The 20,247-nt window shown below is 37.0% G+C and overlaps 1 protein-coding gene across 1 annotated transcript in view; it reads right to left on the reverse strand.

Moving 5' to 3' along the window:
• Positions 1 to 3,877: 3,877 nt before the first annotated feature.
• LOC111043187 overlaps positions 3,878 to 20,247 on the reverse strand; it is a 116,352-nt gene continuing 99,982 nt past the window's right edge. Inside the window, exons 6-7 of the mRNA XM_022328086.1 lie at positions 6,713 to 7,217; positions 3,878 to 4,197 (exon numbers count right to left, since the gene is read on the reverse strand). Coding sequence (XP_022183778.1) covers positions 4,112 to 4,197; positions 6,713 to 7,217 — 591 coding nt within the window. The 3' untranslated portion in view covers positions 3,878 to 4,111. The remainder of the gene's footprint in view (positions 4,198 to 6,712; positions 7,218 to 20,247) is intronic.

The following is a 20,247-nucleotide window of genomic DNA, read 5'->3' on the forward strand; positions in this document are numbered from 1 at the left end:
ATATGATTAGTTAACTATACTATGCAGCGGTTAAAATAATGGCGGCGCGGTACTTCAGTTGTATCAGTCTCCATTATGCCAATTAGTAAGCAGGACCTTATAAATTAGGGTGGTTACTATTTTTTTTTAACACGAATGATAAACAGAAAAATGTATTTTCAATATTTATCGATATAACTATTTAATTAAGATTTAAGCATCAAACTGATCATTTAGTAGTTTATTAAAATTCAAATTGTGTAAAAACAATCTTTATAACCGGTTTATTTTTAGTATTATGTATGATTGCAATTATGTTCGAGGTATTATGCTTTTGTTTTAAACAGTTCATTGCATAATCTATAAAAAAAAAACAACATAGTTTTCAGAAAAAGTGTAAGTGAAATAAACACGTTGAAAGCAGGGGAATTCTCTTTTTTAGTGGGAATTTGGCCCGTTACCTCTGGGTACAAAATTACTGACTGCAGCGTGCCACTGAACTATGGACGCTCATTAACTACGTCATGACATAATATGATTTTTATATACGACAATATTACGTGAAATATTGTGAAAAAACAAAAATTCTGGCGGCAATCTTATAACGAACGTGGTTACGCAGTCCGTCTAAACGTTATCGTGTGCGGTATCATACGGTATGTTATTACGATTTTTGGAGCCAATTAAGATTTTTATCGCGTTATGGCCCGTTCTCTGGGGGGGGGGGGGGGTATACAATATATACGTCGGTCGAGTCGTCACTGAACTCGCCTAAACTATATACAACTGCTTTAGCTAATTCGCAACGAAATGAAAAACAAAATAAACGATACAGGAAATCAAAACAAGGGGTGGTCGATCGACCGAGGTGGTAATTAAATAATATAATTATATTATGTAGTATTATTATTGATAGTAATATATTAATTATGTGTATGTTTATTTTTTTCATAATTAAATGATAATAATAATGATATTATATGTACATGATTACTGGGCTTCACTGAGATAACTCGTGCGAGGGACTGGAAAATATATTTTGTAAATAATTCTGTGTTGTACATGTACCCAAATGGACAACATGACCATTAGAATATATAATATTATGGATAAAACCAAATAGAGATAAAAGTAACAATTTGCAATGATATTTGTAACCCTCCGATAAGCTTGTGATAGGTTTTAGCTTTTGTAGGTGGGGAGAGTTTGATGGAGAAATATTAAATCAATACTCGGGTTTGATTTTCGACAATACTATAGTAATATCATAATATTATGATAATAATATGTTAAGTTATCAATATATTGCAATAATTTCGGCCGGAGCGATCGTCGTCGGCATCCCTCCTGCGCATAATATTATGATAATATGATGAAGTGTAGGAAGACGTTTTTATTTTCTCTCTCGTTTTCCCGGTTTACAGTTAAAAAAAAAATAATATACAAATATTTATATTAAATATATATGTATAGGCGCGTTCTCGGCAATGAATCATCTTCCCGAGTGCCCATTATACAATATATGCCGTGTATGTGAAATAATATATTATAATTAATTGGATAATGGCGTGGACGGCGGCAACTACGTAGGAACACAACAGCGGTATACTTGGTAGTATTGGTATACGTTTGTATAATATGTACGGCGATATCATGATACGGACTCACCGTAAAAAACCCGTAGCTACAAAACCGGCCGGTGCGTTTCACTTGATAATAACAATATTATTATGCAGCCGAGACGGACTGACACGATGGTAATATAGATGATAAAACCTCGGCGAAGGAGAAAAATAGATTTTACGCTCTGAGGCGTACTTTGGGGCTGCACAAGACTATGAGGCGGGTGGAGGGAGAAGGGGCTATAGGTTTGCGAAGCGCTTTTTTACATGGCCCAAACCATATTACATATATAAATAGTTTTAGTTGGTTTCCAAACACATAAGTTCACCTTAGACATCCGTTGTGTTCATGCAGTCAAGTTTTCAGTAGGTACGTGGGATTACGACTTACGATTGTTGCTGTAAATAGATACTTATTTGTATTGATCATTGTCCTCGTGGTCTTAACGTATTTTATAATTATATGGAATTGAAGTGTATTGCGTTGCATTTAAATACGTTTAAAAAGTTAGAATTTAGCACACTCGCAGAACGAGCTTTATTCTCATAACGTCTTGTTCGTAACGAAAATAATATTGTGCGTGATCTTGTTAGTAGCTTATTTTTTTTTTTCTATTTACTCACTTTTATTTTTATGACATCATAATGAATACAATTAGTTTGTGCTTTTAAAAAATTTACGTTCATGAATATTGTGCTGCTGTGGGAAGAGGGCGGGAAGGATGAGGGGAAACGAGGAAAACAGTGTCGAGGCACACCAGAACTATATACACCACCTGCAGAATATTCCACGTCTGAAAACCCACTTCGACGGCGACGGCTCACTTTGTGCGCGATTCGCGGCGGGCGGTGGAGATGACATCGCGAGACGTTTTTTAGTCTCCCGGGAGAGAGCGGCGACGAAATTTGATTTGACGTGTATACTCGGGTCTTTTTTATCGCGACTTTTTATCCGATCAACGTATACGTACGCAGTAAGCTCTTCGGAAATACGCGAGGATTTGATGTGGACAACAACGTCATCGCAAGTGGAAAAAAAAAACTCTCAATTCTGAAAAATAAAAACGTCACCTTGCGTTCGGTTTTGATTGAACGCCCACGATTATTATATTTCGCCAGAATATAATAGGTATAATGAGTGCCCATACTTGCGATACGCGTGGTACTGACTCTTAGACGATGTGGCGAATTGTATATATATATATATGTGTGTGTGTATGTGTGTGTGTGTGTGTGTGTGTGTGTGTGTGTGTGTCGAATATAGCTGCTGTATTTTGTTCGCTGTTTACGTGTAATAATAATATAGTAATATTATGACGTATGCCTTCATCGCGTACGATGTTTTGCACTTATAAGCTGTAGGATATAGGACGTGGTTGTGATTGGCTTCTTGAACGTGGGTTTCCCTTTTGTTCTGATAAATAATAATAATGTATAGTCAAATTGTCGTCGATTTAAGAACGACCGAATACATATATAATATATATATAAGCAGTAAAATTTGTATTTATAATTTTTATTCAATTATTCGCTTAACACATAGTATCAACTTACATCGATTAAAATAATAATTAATAATAATACATGCCACTGCTATGTACAATAATATTACAGAATAATAATAATAATAATAATAATAATAATAATGATAATATATTATGATATTTTAAGTCAAACAACGTTATATTTTAAAATAAAAAGCGTTTTATCGTTAAAAATCGGTGACAATACAAATTAGCACATATAATATAACTAAGAGCAAAATAAAATAAAAAATAATGATAAAAAATAAATTCACAATATTATTACAATCTTACGTGTTGGTAATAGATGATGGAAACCGTAAAAGTACGTCAAAAGATATTAACCGAAAATATTACGCCTCATATAAAATGATAATAATTAATATTATATTATTATATTATAATGTGAAGCGATTCAATAGTGAGTTGACATAATTCTTATTTTTATTAAAATGTAACGTATTATATATTATAATGTATATTATATTATTCACATGACTAGATAACGTGCAGTATAACACGAGACGTCGTATACCGAATAAAAACACACGAATTTGATTTATTTTAACTTTGATGGTTTCATTTTGACTTAAATTTTTTTTTTTTACAATTAATTATTATTATATTATTACGATTTTGTGGAATTTACGCCTCGCGATAAATAATAATATTACAATAGTCATCGTATGTACACCGCGTAATTATAGGATAAAATGTACAACGATATTTTCATATATATGTATATATATACAACACAAATATTTATACAAAACAAAATAGATTAAGGGGACAAAAACATTGGTTAGGACTCCGGTGAAACGAAATGGTATAACACCTATATCATAAATATATATATATATATATTATCGGCAGCGCCGGGACAACGACGGCCGCGGCGTATGAAGACTGTACCCGCGACACCCAATAATGTTACAATATAATATATTATACCTAATTAATTAATTAATATTATATAAAATAATATTTTTAATGCCGGACGTGCGTCACGGTCGGTTGTTCTTGCTGCGATGCGGCGTCCTCGTCGAGCAGTTGATGGGACCTCCGACAACGGCCTGCGAACAAAAACGACAAACGAATAAGTTTCCGTGCACGACTAAATAATTATTACACTATTAGAATGGGGTCGGGTAAAAAACACTGCGCGTGATTTAAAACGATTTAAGTTCGAAGTCCGGCAAAGTCGCACGCCACTTCGGGCCCGTCACCACTGAATTTCGGGTTCAAAGCGTGCGCACACGATAACAATTTACGGTGTGGTTCACCCCGAGCATGATCACTCCACAACGTCTTCCTTTGATAATACATTTGTTCGGATTCTTATTTTTTGAATTTTCAAGTAGGTACATACGTAACGACCATGTTCTCAAAAACTTAACATTTTTTATGGGGTCCCAAATTAAATATTTGAAAATATGGTTCATAAGTATATCTATTTGGAAAATTCCGAAAATCTGAGTTTGAATAAATTCATAATTAGAGAAAATTAGACATTGCTCGGTGGATCATATATCTATCGTCCTATCGACCATCATCATAGGGTACTACACAGCTACGTGTTGAATCGCGCTGTTATAGTGATTATGCGATAACGATAAATATTGATCGATTGATGAATCGATGAGAAAAAAATCCAAAAGAAGCTAATTGGTAACTTGAAAAATATTCCCTATACGTGAGCGGTTGTGCCGGTCAGCTGATTGTCGTCGTCGTTATTGATACGTCGTTCGTTTCGTTTCGGTGGCGTCATTTAATTAATTTTTTTTTATTTTGAACTCGGAAACCTTTAAACAGGCAACTCAGATTTTGAAGAGCACACTGCAAATTATTCGGGCTAAATGCCAAATAGTGCCATATACTACAGGATTTGGAACACGCAAATGTATACCTATTACGGTTCAATAACATTACCGAACGCGATCAAACCCATCGCGTCGTATCATTTCGGGAGAGATTATCCGACGAAATTATAAATAATATACCTATACCTACTCGCATTCGTTAATCGAAGTCGTCTACGGTAAAACCGTTAAGTCCGACGAAATACGACCCGAGAAATCGTTTTCGGACGCGCATTTGAGCCACACCCGTGCACGGCTGTACACATGTATAGGTACTATATGATAACAATATAATATACTCTCCGTTTTCACGTCGATTCGTTAAACGATAAGTGCGCAGCGTAATAATTAAAGCGCGCCGCGCTCGTTTTAATCAGTTTTAATTAAATGCCGCAACTGTTTGTAGTGAATATTATGCCACGCTAATGACCGATGGGAGGTAGCGGGCCCTCCCTAGACGTCTTCGTCCTCGGCGGGCGTATAATAATTAGACGACAACCCTCTCTCGCCGCCAAGTCATTGAACCAGAAAACCCCACACACAATTTTCGCGTCAATCGAGGTCCATACGTATACCCCACACAGGGTCAAGTAGAGGTGGGTACATGTAGCACGTTGGGCATATACATATATACATATTCCATTATGTACCATAGAGGCTTTAAACGTATTATGTGTGAGCGAAAAGGTGCAAAGTCGGACGACGACTACACGAAATGGAAACCATAGATGTAGAACGTTTTAGTGGACTATATTTTATTGTGCGCGAAGAGGTTCATTGCAAACGGTTCAGCTAGTTTAATCGCATTGAATTCGCATTGAAATCAATTAAAATTAAGCCAAACAATATGTATCAATCATGAATTATGATTATTAATTTCCCCAACAAGTGTTTTATTTCGTCGAATTTTGTGTACATATTTTACATTAGTGAATAGTCCGTTAGTATTGAAAAACTCAACGAATATTTAAAAAATGGCTGTCAGTTTCCATTTTAAATTATAGAATATTATATTGTTATCTTTTAAAAACCTTCATCATCAAACGAATCATAGAATTATTGCTCCATCACTGATGACGTGTAACCCCCGATTGACACCGATTGCATGTGCAAAACTACTAAACGAACTGATTATTCCCTGAAATTATGTGGGTACTTGTCGTTTATCATACGGACCATTATATCTATCTATTTATCAGATATTATAATTTATGAAAACAGAATAATAACTGAACACGTAGATAACTTTTACACATTTTTCATTTATATATATGAATTTAATATAACAACTCAAGTCTGGAACTTTAAGATCTCAAATTCCAACTACTGATAATTTAACATTAATAATTCAAAAAGTATAGGGAATTTGAACTTCAGTATAAACTTCACGAGAAGTTCAGGTTGCTGTTTTCAGAAATCGTATCCCTCTATAAATTTGATCGGTGCGATAGACAAATATTATAATGGGTTTGTTTTGCATGGTACAAACCGTTGAGAGTTCACAAAAAAGCTTTGGTTGTGAATCCAAAACTCTGGTCAAAAGATTTGATGATAAATCACCGGAAATGACTCAAAAAATCGTTCGAATTTTTTTTATTTAAGACCCACCGAGACGAGTGTTCAACAAAAAATGACAACACAAATTAGGACGTACGCACAACATATAATAATATTACTACGTGGGACACACGCCACGAAAACCGCCGTTAATCGAAATATATAGACTTACCCAAATATTTGGAAAAGTCCAGCGGTCGGGGCGCGTAGTCCAACAGGGGTGGACACTCGGCGTCGTCGTGTCTGACCACCTTGTGGAGAGCGGGCGATGCGCCGCCGGTGCTGCGGTAGGCCAGGACGAGGGCCAGCAACAGGAACACGGCCACGCCGGCTCCGGCCGCGGCCAACAGCTGCCACTCGGCGTGCCCTAGCCCGGCGGCCACGGCCACGGGCGCCGATAGCTCGGCCGTCACGTCCTCCTCCCCGGCCATCACGGCCACAGTGTCCACTCCGGCCGCCGCTACAACAGCCGCCGCGTCTTCGTCTTCGTCTGAACCACTGTCGTCGCTCCAACGGTCCGAAGCAGCCATCTCCGCCGCCTCGGCCGCCACCGCAGCCGCCGCCGTAGTGACTTCCACCGCAGCGGCCGTCGAGTGCACAGCGCTCCTGGTGTCCAACAGCAGCGTCGGGCTGGTGGACATTTTCACTGACTCATCGGCTCCACCCAGCAGAGACACCTGTAACAGGACGCAAAAAGATCGAGGTTAGCATAATATTATGGTTTTTACGGTGGTCGAATGCCCTGCACTTTTAAAACTAAATAAAATATTTGATAATAATATACGTCACGTCGAGTGTGTGCCCCATGTTTGCGGTAAAACTATAATAGACTGAAGTTACATTATTTTTTTTAAGTTTGTCATCAATAAATTGCAATAATATATTCATAGAATACACACACACACACACACACATACACAGATTTTTTAATGTAAATTGTGATTTGTTAAGCTGATTACTTGAAAATATTTATGTATATAAATTGAAATTGGAACAAGTGTTTTCTGACTAGTTAAACATATTAATGTATTGCCTAAGAATAATACTAATATACTAATGAATCATAACTATAGGTTTTTAAACACATATATAGAGTCTATGATGATTTATCATTGTAATTATTAATTTGATTAGGTACCCATATTTAAACATTGTATAACTTTGCTGCATACCTATAATCAGTGATGAATTAATTATGATACGTATCTACCATACTTTGGTCTTCAAGTATAAATACTTCCAAATTTATAACATCAGAATTTGAATAAATGCATTATTAAAAGATGAACAGCGGAGGGTCAATATTCGAGGTAAATAACCCTGCCTGTACAATATATATATATACTATGTTTTAAATCGATTAAAACGCGCACACATACGATGGTATATAGAGAATTTTCAAGAACGACTAGGATTGTTTTTTTTTTAATTAACGGATTTAACGTTCCGCCATTAGTGCCACCCTGTCGCGTCAAAGCTCTATACTGCACACATGAGTATTTATTAAGGTTGTAATTTCGTATACGGAATTAGTTTTGTCGGGTTTTTAAATAATTTCGATTAAATACGATTTTATCACTGTTCGTTCGGTTTATTTTTTTTAAATTTAAATTCCTGCATTATTATAATTACCGCAGAAAATTTATGTTCAGCATTATTATTATTAGTATTTTTTTTTTGTAACGAAAATTGCTTGCTTTGTTATTATTAACGATTGTTTGGCTAGCGTTCGAGTGTGATCTAGCTAAATAGATTAAAAATAGTATTTTAAAACATAATGAAGTATACGCAAGCACGCTCCTTTTGGAGATTGCAAACTGTAGTTTTGGACAATATAAAGAGAGTTCTTAAAAAAAATATATGCCATTTTCTTTTGAATAACGACCACGCGTACTCTATATTTATTTCTGCTTTTTGCAGGGCATAATAATGCGCGAGTGTGGTAATGGAAAATGTCAGCGTCCCACCGAGTCGCCGTTTTACACACACACACTTATATATAAAATTTGATATACATATACACAGCACATTCTTAAATGGCTGTTATAGATGTCTGCGAGTCGTAAAAAACGTTATTATACGCTTAAATATTTTTCTACATTGTAAAACGCTAATAATAATAAAATGGCGTCTAAAAAACGGGGCAGCAAGGACTCAAGTTGTGTACGCAGCCGAACACCGAAGCCGGAAAATATTTCGACGGGACCCAAAGACGCTCGCCATCCGGAGGCCAGCAATTTTCATCTCGGGAACTTATTATACGTATTTTATTATTTAAACATTATGTCTATATCTTCATCTTACCCAAGTACCCGACGTAACAACGAGCGCCATCGGCTGCTGTTACAGGCCCCGGCAAACGCATTCTTACCGATTTGATACTCGCGCGGAGCAAGTATAACAGAGAAACAATATTCTTTATAGAAAATATCTGTCTACATTACAATATAGTTACGGGGGTGAGGGTTCAAAGAATATAAAATATGTATTTATTTTATATAGTGTGTAATTATTATGATAACCCTCCCCCCTCCCATATGGGACACCGTTTAAATGAGTAGGAGAGGATGTGGTTTAGTTACCAAGCGTAAATCAAAATATAAGAATAAGTATAGATGAGATGCGATTATAATTATAATATACCCGGGTAGTCGTATTAACCAAAGATATTTGTGCAATAATGTGAAATAATATTCGATGTTTAGGTATAGTACTCGAGGTCAATTATTATTAGTATCACACGAATTATACTATGCGGTATCAGAAAGGTAAGACATTTAAAAAAAGATGTTTTTCCTTTTGAGTTTTCGTCATATTGTCGATACCAGTGAGCGTCACGCACGAGAGCCGGCCAACCGTCGTTTTATACTGTCCGAAGTTATTATTCGTGTTTCGGGGAGGTCACTCGAGAATAGCTGAGCTCGAATTCGATCGCTCATTTGCCGGACGTTCGTCCGAAACATGGTGATAATAATAATATACATCTCATAGGAAATCGTACGGCGCGGCCATGTTTCTAGGTTGTGAGAAAAAATAACCCATTGGACGACGATGAATTCGCTATAATTAATACGGTTCCTAGTTTTAATACAAAAACCTAAATTGCTTGTTAGGAAAAAAAAACAAAAAAAAAAAAAAAATTAAAACGATTTTAATTTAATTAACACGGTTCGTGTGTTTTCTGAGCACGAAGGTTAATTATAATTGTCTATTCTTTTTGTGTTTTAATGTGTTCCGGCGGCTCGTATTCCAAAATGATTTGTCATTCCGTACGCCTTCTTTTAATTACTGACAGCAAGTGGAGCAACAAAAATATAAAAACTATATATAGTTATAGAACAATATATACTCACACAATTCATCTTATTCTCTACGCGTAGGTACATGTTGCGTGCATTTTCGTTGGATGAGAAGTTATAAGAACAATACCTTATAGTTTGAACGCAATGACCACGACCGTACTATTATTTCTATTCATCGCGAAATACGTTTCGCGTTTTCAACATCGACTATGATTATATTATATAATTATTTGCATTTTCGCAGACTACGCTGCAGCTATACACAAAAACTGTTCCACCCATCACGTTTGAGCGATAACTTCTGCAGCAGTTTCGTTTGAATTGCGTTTTTCGTTTTAGTCGGACAAAAAGATAGAAATACCAATACGCGGTAAAGACAAAAAATCTATAATAAACTATAATTCATCATCAACTACTCTTTATTGAGAGTATGATACTGTAAGTACTGTTGTATATGTTATCGTAAAAACACGCGAAACAGTATATTATGTATCTAATTGGGTTGAAAAAATACGACGAAAAACCGACGATATGCCGGAGGTGTGTAGAGGCGTCTTACATTCGAAATGATTGCGAATTACGTCCCGGAAACGATTCATTCGCTGCAGGCTTGCGAAAACTGACAACGTTTCGTACACACATCGCAGATGGGGGATGTGCACGCGCCCTAAGTAATTACTCGATTAAAAGCGTACTATATACTCTTAAGAGCGTTTGTTTAATTTGCAACATGCGCTTCTTTTGAAAAGTTACGTTAATTCGGTAACAATTAGCATAATAGTATACTTGAATTTCGAGTGAAATTCACCCGAATTATCAGAGGGTAAAAATTAATACCCATTTATCTCTTTCCCGCGCTTGCACAAACAAGAAGGTACGCGAACGTTCCATACCAGCACGGAATATATTATTCACTGAAACAAATAAAAAATAACACTAACGTGGTGTTTCGTGTGTTTTCGTAATGCTAAATCTTTTATCTTCGTTGTATATATTATATAATCTTGGGTGAATAAACCGTGGCGACGACGGCTGCAGGTTCGATTTGTTTAAATCGAAATTAAATTTATTAACACTCGATATTTGTCAAGAGGGCGTAAAAAAAATGTAAAACAAGTCGAAAAGACTCGAGTTGGCGACTGCGACCAGTAGACAGTGAACGTAATAATATATCAACACAATAAAACGAAAAATTCCCGAAAATGAGAAGAGAAATTGAAAAAGTTTTTGGAGGCTAAAGTTCCTCTTTTATAATACTTCTTAATGATATTTATAACGGAGTTACGGGGGTTGTCAAAAGAACGAAGAATTTCCAATTTTACGAGCCATTTAACGTCCTTTTCCCCGGCGTACTTTTTTTCTGGTTTTTTTTTTTTTTTTGTTCTACCGTTGGAAATCCGTTAATACGTCACCCCGGGGCCAGAAGTTAATAACAAAGAGAAAGTGAAAAAAAAGTGACACCGTGGTGGGTTTTTATACTGCAGCAAAAAGAAAATGTTGGAAGTAGCCGAGTGGAAAAATGAGAGATTCTCTGCCCGCGGTGGTTGGACGCCGTTGTGTGAATGGGTGCGGGGACGAGTAGAGGATAGAATAAATGATCGAAAATCCCGACGAATCATGAAACACACTTAAGCCGGACCCAATTTCAGACCTGCGAAACCAATGGCAAATCGATATACGCGGGATCCTTGAGCTTTTAGAGGTCTGAAATTGTTTCCGTGTACGATCAGCGGGATAGATATACACGTATTCGCATATTATATAATATATATATATTATATGATACAATATATACTGCACATAAATATATACTATATATAAGTTCGGAATGGCGAGTAAAAAAAAAAAGAAAAAAATACAGTTGACCCAAATCGTTTAGCTATTTAAATTTTTATGTAGAATTCGATTAGGATAGAAATACATTATACTATACGTAATACGAGTACATAAACTACTTATCGCGATGTGATAAACGCGTACATCGTTACTGTAGTCGCGAGCAGTGTACATCATAAACGGCGAAACATGTAATAGGTTTAGGTATACGTTTATCATATATATATATATATATATATATTATACTACGGTGAACTGAAAATTGTTTTCATTCTCCGTAACTATCGTAATATTAAATCTGCTCACAAAATAAGCGATTATAGTTGTGCCTACGCTTAGAAGACCAGCTTATATTATATTGGACCTCCATAACGCACGCAATATTACATATGCGTAGATACGAGAACGTGTGACGCATTATATATATATATATGACATCGCATAGACGCAGATAAATAATAATATATTATGCGACGTAAAATTTCTGCCACCGAGCGACTCTAAGCTATTTATGAAGAGACAGCGATTGGTGCCGAGTCGACGGGGCGTCCAAGTTTTGGAAAATTAATATCGCGAGCTCAATTTCAGACGTATTCGGTTGGGAGGGTTGTTAAGAACCAGCGGGAGGCCAATTTCGAACTTTTAACTACTCAACGGGTTTATTTCACTATAGGGTAACACCGCAGCTATGATATAGCAGTAGTTATTAGTGTTATTACCATTATCCGAACTCTGTACGAATTGGTTTCCAAACCCATATATATTTGTATACATTTTTGTTTCTCTTATTATTGTTTATTTATAACTAGACGGCGGTCATCGTTTTAATTAATTTACCACACCTCGATTACATATAGGGACAACACAACGATCACGTCATAATCATAATAATGATTGCCGAGTCGTTATCTTTCTTATAATCAACCGATCAAATACTGCGCATGTTACACAGCGGTTGGGTAGGTCTAATTATAATATCGAGTCATAATAATTTTCGATTAAAGTCATACATAAAAAACGACTGATTTCGAAGAACCACGTTAAAACCCATTCTCCCCATACATATAATATTATATTATATATAAACACATAGGTATATAAGAGTATAAGACGGACGTAAACGACCCTACTGCAGAGTTTGGGTGATGCGGTGACGTCTGCAGTGGTGTGGACGGGGAGGGAAAGCCACCCCTCGACTAGCCAAACGGCGCGATGACTCTCCTCCGAAACATGGTTGTCGTCCGGCATAGTCTTGAGGGGGGGAGGACATATTCTATATATATATATATAATGGTGTGTGTATAGTATATATAGTGTTACACCGCATTTATATATAATATTATATAAAACAAGTGACGGCGTGGCCATTACAGAGGACCCGATGGGCGGTACCGGAAGTCACGTGTAACCGCGGTGCAGTGTAATAATGAGTATACCTCACGCCGAGTGGTAGGACGCAATAATACAATTGTCGGTGCAGAGCCGAGTGCAGTGTGCACTTATATGTTATGCATCCCTAAAATTACCCGAAAAGGACGACGTTGCGCAGAAGTAATGAGCATTCGATAAGAACGTATACGAATATATTATTATGACATTATATACTTGAATTATATTGTTATTGGTTCGAGCATCCTACGTCGGTTTCACCTGCCTGCGCGTGCATATATACAACGAACGCCGGCGGGTTTTGGACTAGAGTAAGTTGGGGTAAGGGGCCGCCCAGGGTCCAGGCACCACCCTCCTCACCCCACCCTCGAACACATACTCGATCCGTTTTTAAACCTTATTTTTTTTTTTACGAGTCAATATTAAATAGGTTAAACCTCTTTCTACTGACCAATGGTTCGCCGAACGAGTCGTTATATTTACCGTACGGTGACCATGTACACATAATAAATAAACAGGCCTCCAACCCCTTATAAAATTTCAAGTTGGACCCCTATAGCACCTACGTCGTGTCCGGGCAAATAATCGAGCAGGTCGGTAAACTGTTCACGGATCGAGGATGGGATGAGACCTTGGGATTTATGGGGCTGTATCGAGGCTGCGCAGAGGTATTTTCCGGGGGAGGTGTTGATAAACCTACCTATATTATACAGATAGGTATCAGGCGCCGGCCGCTGGTTATATTTTAACACGGTTACCGTTGGCCCGGTACCAATAAGGGTTTTCGTCGGATTAGCAAACGTTAAGCGAAAAATAAAATTCAACGCCACCGGCTCGACTGCAGTTCGCATGGATTTCGGGCAGACCGTATTATTGTTGTCATCATCACAGCGTTATTGTCTGTCAGTGGTATAATATCGCATTTCGAGTACAAAACAAACACTGCCGGGTTCGTAAACAAATAACAATAAGCCGAGCATTGCGGTCCGCGAGACGTCTAATACCGGAGGCGGCACTCGACGGAAAAGTCGACTGAAAAGATTTCCGACGGCCAACAGCGGAGGAGGCTTATGTTATTACAATAAACTTTGGTTTTATTGAATAAATCGTATGCGCGCGCACGCGACAGTGCTCGTAGCTCGCATCGCGGTTATGCCATATTGTAGTGTTGACATAACTATTCCTATTTTAGAGACTTTTATGTATAGGTAAGTAATATCACGGCGGTCGTCGGAAAACTTTTCCATACATAATTCACGGCGTATAAAATGCGTCTAATATATAATTATTGGAAGGTCGTCGCGGGTCGTCGTCGGTGTGGCCCTGAGACGTTACCATATAATATTTTAATAGAGTTTATACCTCTTGGTCAACGGGCGGTGCAGTGGAGGATACGGATACGGCCGTTTTCGTATTTGGTGCATATTATAGGCATATATATATCACTATGTTTCAGCTCGATAATCTGTGACTGACCGACCGGAAAAACATTCGAAACCCAACACAGACTTCGGTGTCCTGTATCGTCCCCGAAACGTCGGCGTCCTCCCGCGCCGATCGATAATCCGTTATCGTCTGATGTGCGGCGCCGCGTGCGTAATTCGGTTTTTGATTTTCTGGGGTCCCGAATTTGGACAATGCAATGCCGCCCGCAATACAGTACGTGAACTGCAAGGGCCACACAGAATTGTTGTTGTGTTATATTATTATGATTATTGTTATGCGCTACGCAGCCCGCCTGACCCGAAAACCGATAACGATACGGTTTAGAACAATAACCGGCTGCAGGTATGGTATATTATATTATTTTAACGGGGCAAAGGAAATAATTTAAACATCGCATTCGAGGTAGATATGTGAATTTTCAGGCATTACGAGTGTAATCTTCGATTTGCCGTTAGAATTATATCATTGTTAGTACCCAACCTGTTTTATTGCATTCCCGTAATTGTGCTATTCGCGACTAGGACGGTAAGTAAAAACTGACGATGGTTCGGTTCTTGTAAGGGTCCAAGATACTATTGCAATGTGAACGCAATGTAGCCGCCAAGTCGTCATTACGAATTTAAATGTGGGATGATAAAAAAAAACTGCAGGGTTCAAACAATTTCTCACAATTTCCAACAATGTCCAACCACAATCAATGTGCACATTATTGGAAACACATTTTTTGTCATCCCAACTTTGCGTATATCAGTCATGATGATGATTGGTGATTAAACTGATAAGTAATTTGTATTTCGTCGTTCCGGATATAAATCATACGTATTACCGCCGACACGTCTTGCACTGCAGTGATATATCGTAATTTATTATATTATTACTTTATCGATACGAAACGCGTCACTGTCGTCCCGGCTACCGAATCGTACAATTATCGTATCATTATAATACGAACATATATATTTTTTTATTGGCTGCATTCCTCTACTTGAACGTCCGGTGCAGTACGTGAGCACGGAACACATAGTTTTCTTCACACACCGGCACGATTATCCGGCGACCGACTTCCGTTTTATTCCCCGATACGACCACGACGATTATATTATAATAACACGACGAACGACCGCATGTGCGTACCGATCTATACACGTATCGGAAAACCGTCGTCGTCATGATAGGTACACAGGGAGACTAAATATGTGGGTGCTGAGACGTGTAAGAATGTGCGACCCCTTCGACACATCCGAAAAGACGCCGCCGACCGTGCACAGTAAGTGTATGATTTTGTATGGTGTTTTTCCCACGAGGCAGCCGTTCCACTCGCACGGTTTCCACGGCCTATAGAAAACCTTTTCTTGCCGTAAGCCATGATAATAGGTCCCTATATATAATATATATCTGGCAATATTATGATCATTTGACGGGCCCACCTGACATTTAATCGCGGCGTTCGAACAATACAATATTTTATATCGTGTTCAAAACAATTTTCAATAATTACTATAATATGTGTACGTTATAATAATAATGATATTCTATCACCATTTCCAGCGAAAATCGATGTAATATTATTATCTTTCCGTATACATTGCGATTAGTGATTGATCAATATATAGTAAGCGACTGTTATTGTATTTATGTGTAACAGTGTTCGACCTATTTATAAAAAATATATCATGATATTTGGACGGGTTCTATGGTAAGGAAAACGCGGATTCGCAATAAATTTATATACGTCTTGTGAATCGGTTTTTTTTTTATACTTAACCGCATCGGTAGAACTCACACGACATCTGCGGTAATGCATAATATAATACGTCGTCTGTACATACGTCGGCTAGCGTCAACGCCGAGTCGTCTGTTTATTTTATTTATTTATTTTTTAAAACACATACTGTATATACATGACGTATATACGTATAATATGTCTGATGCCGGCGTCTCTCGGAGGTTCGTATAGTCCGGATTTATTGACTTCAGAAAAACGCGTATTCGACGTCAGGGTGGAGTAAAAATAATGTCCTATATACTCTCATTTGTATGACCTGTCGTCGCCTGGGAATTCGCATTCCTCGACCGAGTCCCAACGGCACTGAAAAACATGGAATCGAGAAGTACCGCACTCGGAACATTGTCGTCGTCGTCGTCGTCACCGCCGTTTTGAACGAGGACGATGCGAACTCGAAAATATCTTAAACAACGACGATTTTCCCGATGCTAATTTGGAGCTCGACACCAACGAATAATAATTTGACATCAGTCATTACACGACTTGTACGACGCGTACATCGGTCTATTATGTTATTATTATAATTATTATTATTGCATTGGAGTTTAAAGGAGAGCAAAACCCGTCCAATAGTAATAACAATAATAATAATAATAATAATAATAATGGCGTAAAGAGCAGCGCCGCTTCATTAAACAAACATAAAGTAAAACCTTTTCTTATCGCGCGAATACTTTTATTTATTTTGCGCGTCTGGCGGAAGATTTCGACTTGCTTTAAGTGCTTTTCGCTTGCGAAACAAAATTAATAGGGAAAATGGAAACGGCGCAGTGTCGGTTTTCTTTATATTCCTTTTTATTTTTTCTCCTCCCGTAAGTAGCGTGAATGCGATTAATTTTCGAAAAAGCTTAAATAGTATAGGTATTGTTACGAGTTACGATATATATATATATATATTATATATATAGCAGCCAACTGAGATGTATAGAAGCATAATCAGTACCTATCAGTCTTCAGCCGTATCGTCTCTCAAACCCACACGATACACACGCCGCTGTGCCCGCCAGTAAAATGGAAAATAATGATATTATATAAATACTATTTCCGTACGCGCATTATTACTTAACTATATTATATATATATATATATATAATATTGCGTACGGTAAGAATATTTAGCGCGGCGTCGTTGGCGTTTAGCGAAATAAGAGCTACTAATTAACGTAACGGAATAAAGTAAATTAATGTCAAAGAGCGAGCGCGGATGTATATATCATATACACTATATACATTTATACATTTATAATATTACATATATACACGTATACTTATATACTACGATATAATATATAATGACAATATATATATATACATACATACGTAAAATGTACATCGCGCGGACGGGCAACGGACTGTATCTGCGCAACGCGCCGTACATTTAAATTAGATTCCGAGCCCATCAGCGAGTCCCTTAAGCCGTCGCGGTGGTTCATTAAAGTTAAATTGCATTTCCAGCCACCCCCTCCCACCCCCCCACTGACGCGCTTCAACTGTTTGTATATTACCGCCCCTGCCATCGCCGCTCGCCACCCCCGCGCCGGGTCCTCGTTGTCGGTCCGATCTTATGTTTCGGGCCTCGGTGACCTCATGGGTGTGTGTGTGTGTGTGTGTGTGTGTGTGTGTGTGTGTGTGTGTGTGTGTGTGCGAGTTTGGCCATACCCGAAACACACACAAATCCGCACGCACACGCACGCACGCCGCGTACGTCTCCGTGACAATGTAATTAAATTGTCTCTGTCAGCTCCGCCGCCGCCACTGTTATAGCTGCTGCTGGTCGACCACGAAATTAAAATTCTATAAATACCGCGATAATACGGCTGTACGTCTTGGACGTCGGCACTGCGGTAGGTGCGCGTGTCAGCGAAATAATAATAACACACCATAGGTACGCATGACATATGTAATTACGCGAATATAATATTATAATAACAGGTGTTATGTTATGCAGATTTATCTGTTTTTTTTTTAATATTCAAATAATATTATCACAGGTGCGAATGAGGAAGATCTTGGCCCGCTGCACCCCGCGGTAAGCAATTGTTTGTTTTCCGATTGAATTTAATAAATTGTATAAAAAGTATTTAACACTATATTTTGATTTATTAATTTTGAGAATTCTAATTTATTTTTTTTTAAACAGTTTTCAAAGGTCGACTCATTCACAAAAGTCTAGAAAAACGATCAACGATCTTAAACGTTTTTACAGAAAATATATTTTAAAACTCAAACGAATTGCCTATCAAATACTCCTTAGAAAATATGCCAGTCTTCTAACCGCCTTAGAAACCAAATACCTATAAGCTTAAATATTCACAGATATATAAACATTTACGTTTAGATTTCTATAGAAATTTGTAAGGGTATGCGGTATTTAACTATTAATATGCTCATAATAAGCTATTTGGCTTTTATTGTACCTATGCATATTGTATAGGCTAAGAGCGGAAAAAAATATTGGATTTTTCACTCTTCACTGAATCATTAAAACCAATTCAATAATTAGGTTAAGGTATAATGTTGAAAATCTATAATAGGTTTTGTAGTATTGTATTACCAGGAAAGAGCGGTTCTCTTAAATTGTATGGGTTTTAGTGTTTTGTACAGTTACTGGGAAATTATTTCTTTCGATTCGATTACTGTTCGAGTGACGTATCGAGTTCGCCGACGTCGAAGTTGTTTTACAAAGTGCAGACGTTTACGAAATGAAGCTAATTTCACTCTGTTCATCGAGTTATTGTTTTTGACTTTTTTTTCTCTATCGCGCCAACATTATTTTCACAATGTTCGGACAAGTACCTCGCTTAGCTTGTATTTTTTTCTCTTTCTTATAAGGTAAATCGTTTATTATCTAACAGCAGCTTGTATAAACGTGTGCGCACGAAAAACTCTAGTAAATAGGTATATATATATATATCATTTAATAAACCGGAGAAACGAAAAAACAATTTTGCGATAAACATGATAAATGACGTTTTTCAAGTAGCGTGCAGAGTTCAGTTCAGGTACTCCTCAAAATTTTTGTGTCGGCTCTGTCCAAACACAATAGTCTGCAATGTGACCTACATTTGTCAAGTGCAATTCGTTGCAGCGAAAAATAAATTTCATCCGAACAAAACGTATTTTATAACTTGGGGTTCCAAAGAAAAAAAAACTATGTGAGACTTTTGTCAAACGCAACAATAATATGAGTTTTCAAACCGATTATTATAATAATTATAATTTCCAAGTGTCCTAACTCCTTGAATAACAATAAAAACAACAAAATAACGTTACATAACGCGTAGATACCTTTAAACAGTAATATCTTATTCCAAACTATTATTATGTCAATGAATAATGGTCAATAAATCCAAAATATGGTTGCCACTTGTCACCGTTAAGTAATTTTGTTAAAAATACCTTTAATGAAACTATTTAAATATTGTACATAGGTACTAGATAACATTATATTATTATGTAATGTGTACAGTTTACACTTTATATAGATTTATAAGTTATAGTATTTAATCATTTATAAGTAGGAACCTATATCATTTAATCCATCCATTATTTTTTTTTTATTGTAATTTAGTTGAACTCGTCGGTAATCTTAGCCAATTTTCAATGAAAACCGGTTGTGGTCGTAATTCTATGTTTAATCATGCTATTGAGGAGAATATGGTCGACAAGAATAAAACGTATCGATTGTACGTATCATCCTCATAGTGTGGATTGTGGAATACATTTTCAAATTTCAATATAATATTATTGTGTGTGATCGCCGATTGGTGACACATATTTTTGCAATATATGATACGGTCATAAGGGTATAAAGTAATTTTTCCGGATATTAATACTACGTCGAAAATCAAAAACGACCTAATTTACGATACAGAAAATTGAAATGAGGATTTAATATTAATTTGATTTTCGTCATGCAAAACAAGAACGAAGAAATATCGCGCACAGT

Source organism: Myzus persicae, unplaced genomic scaffold (genome assembly GCF_001856785.1).
Source record: "Myzus persicae strain clone G006 unplaced genomic scaffold, MPER_G0061.0, whole genome shotgun sequence".
Taxonomy (NCBI): Eukaryota; Metazoa; Arthropoda; class Insecta; order Hemiptera; family Aphididae; genus Myzus; species Myzus persicae.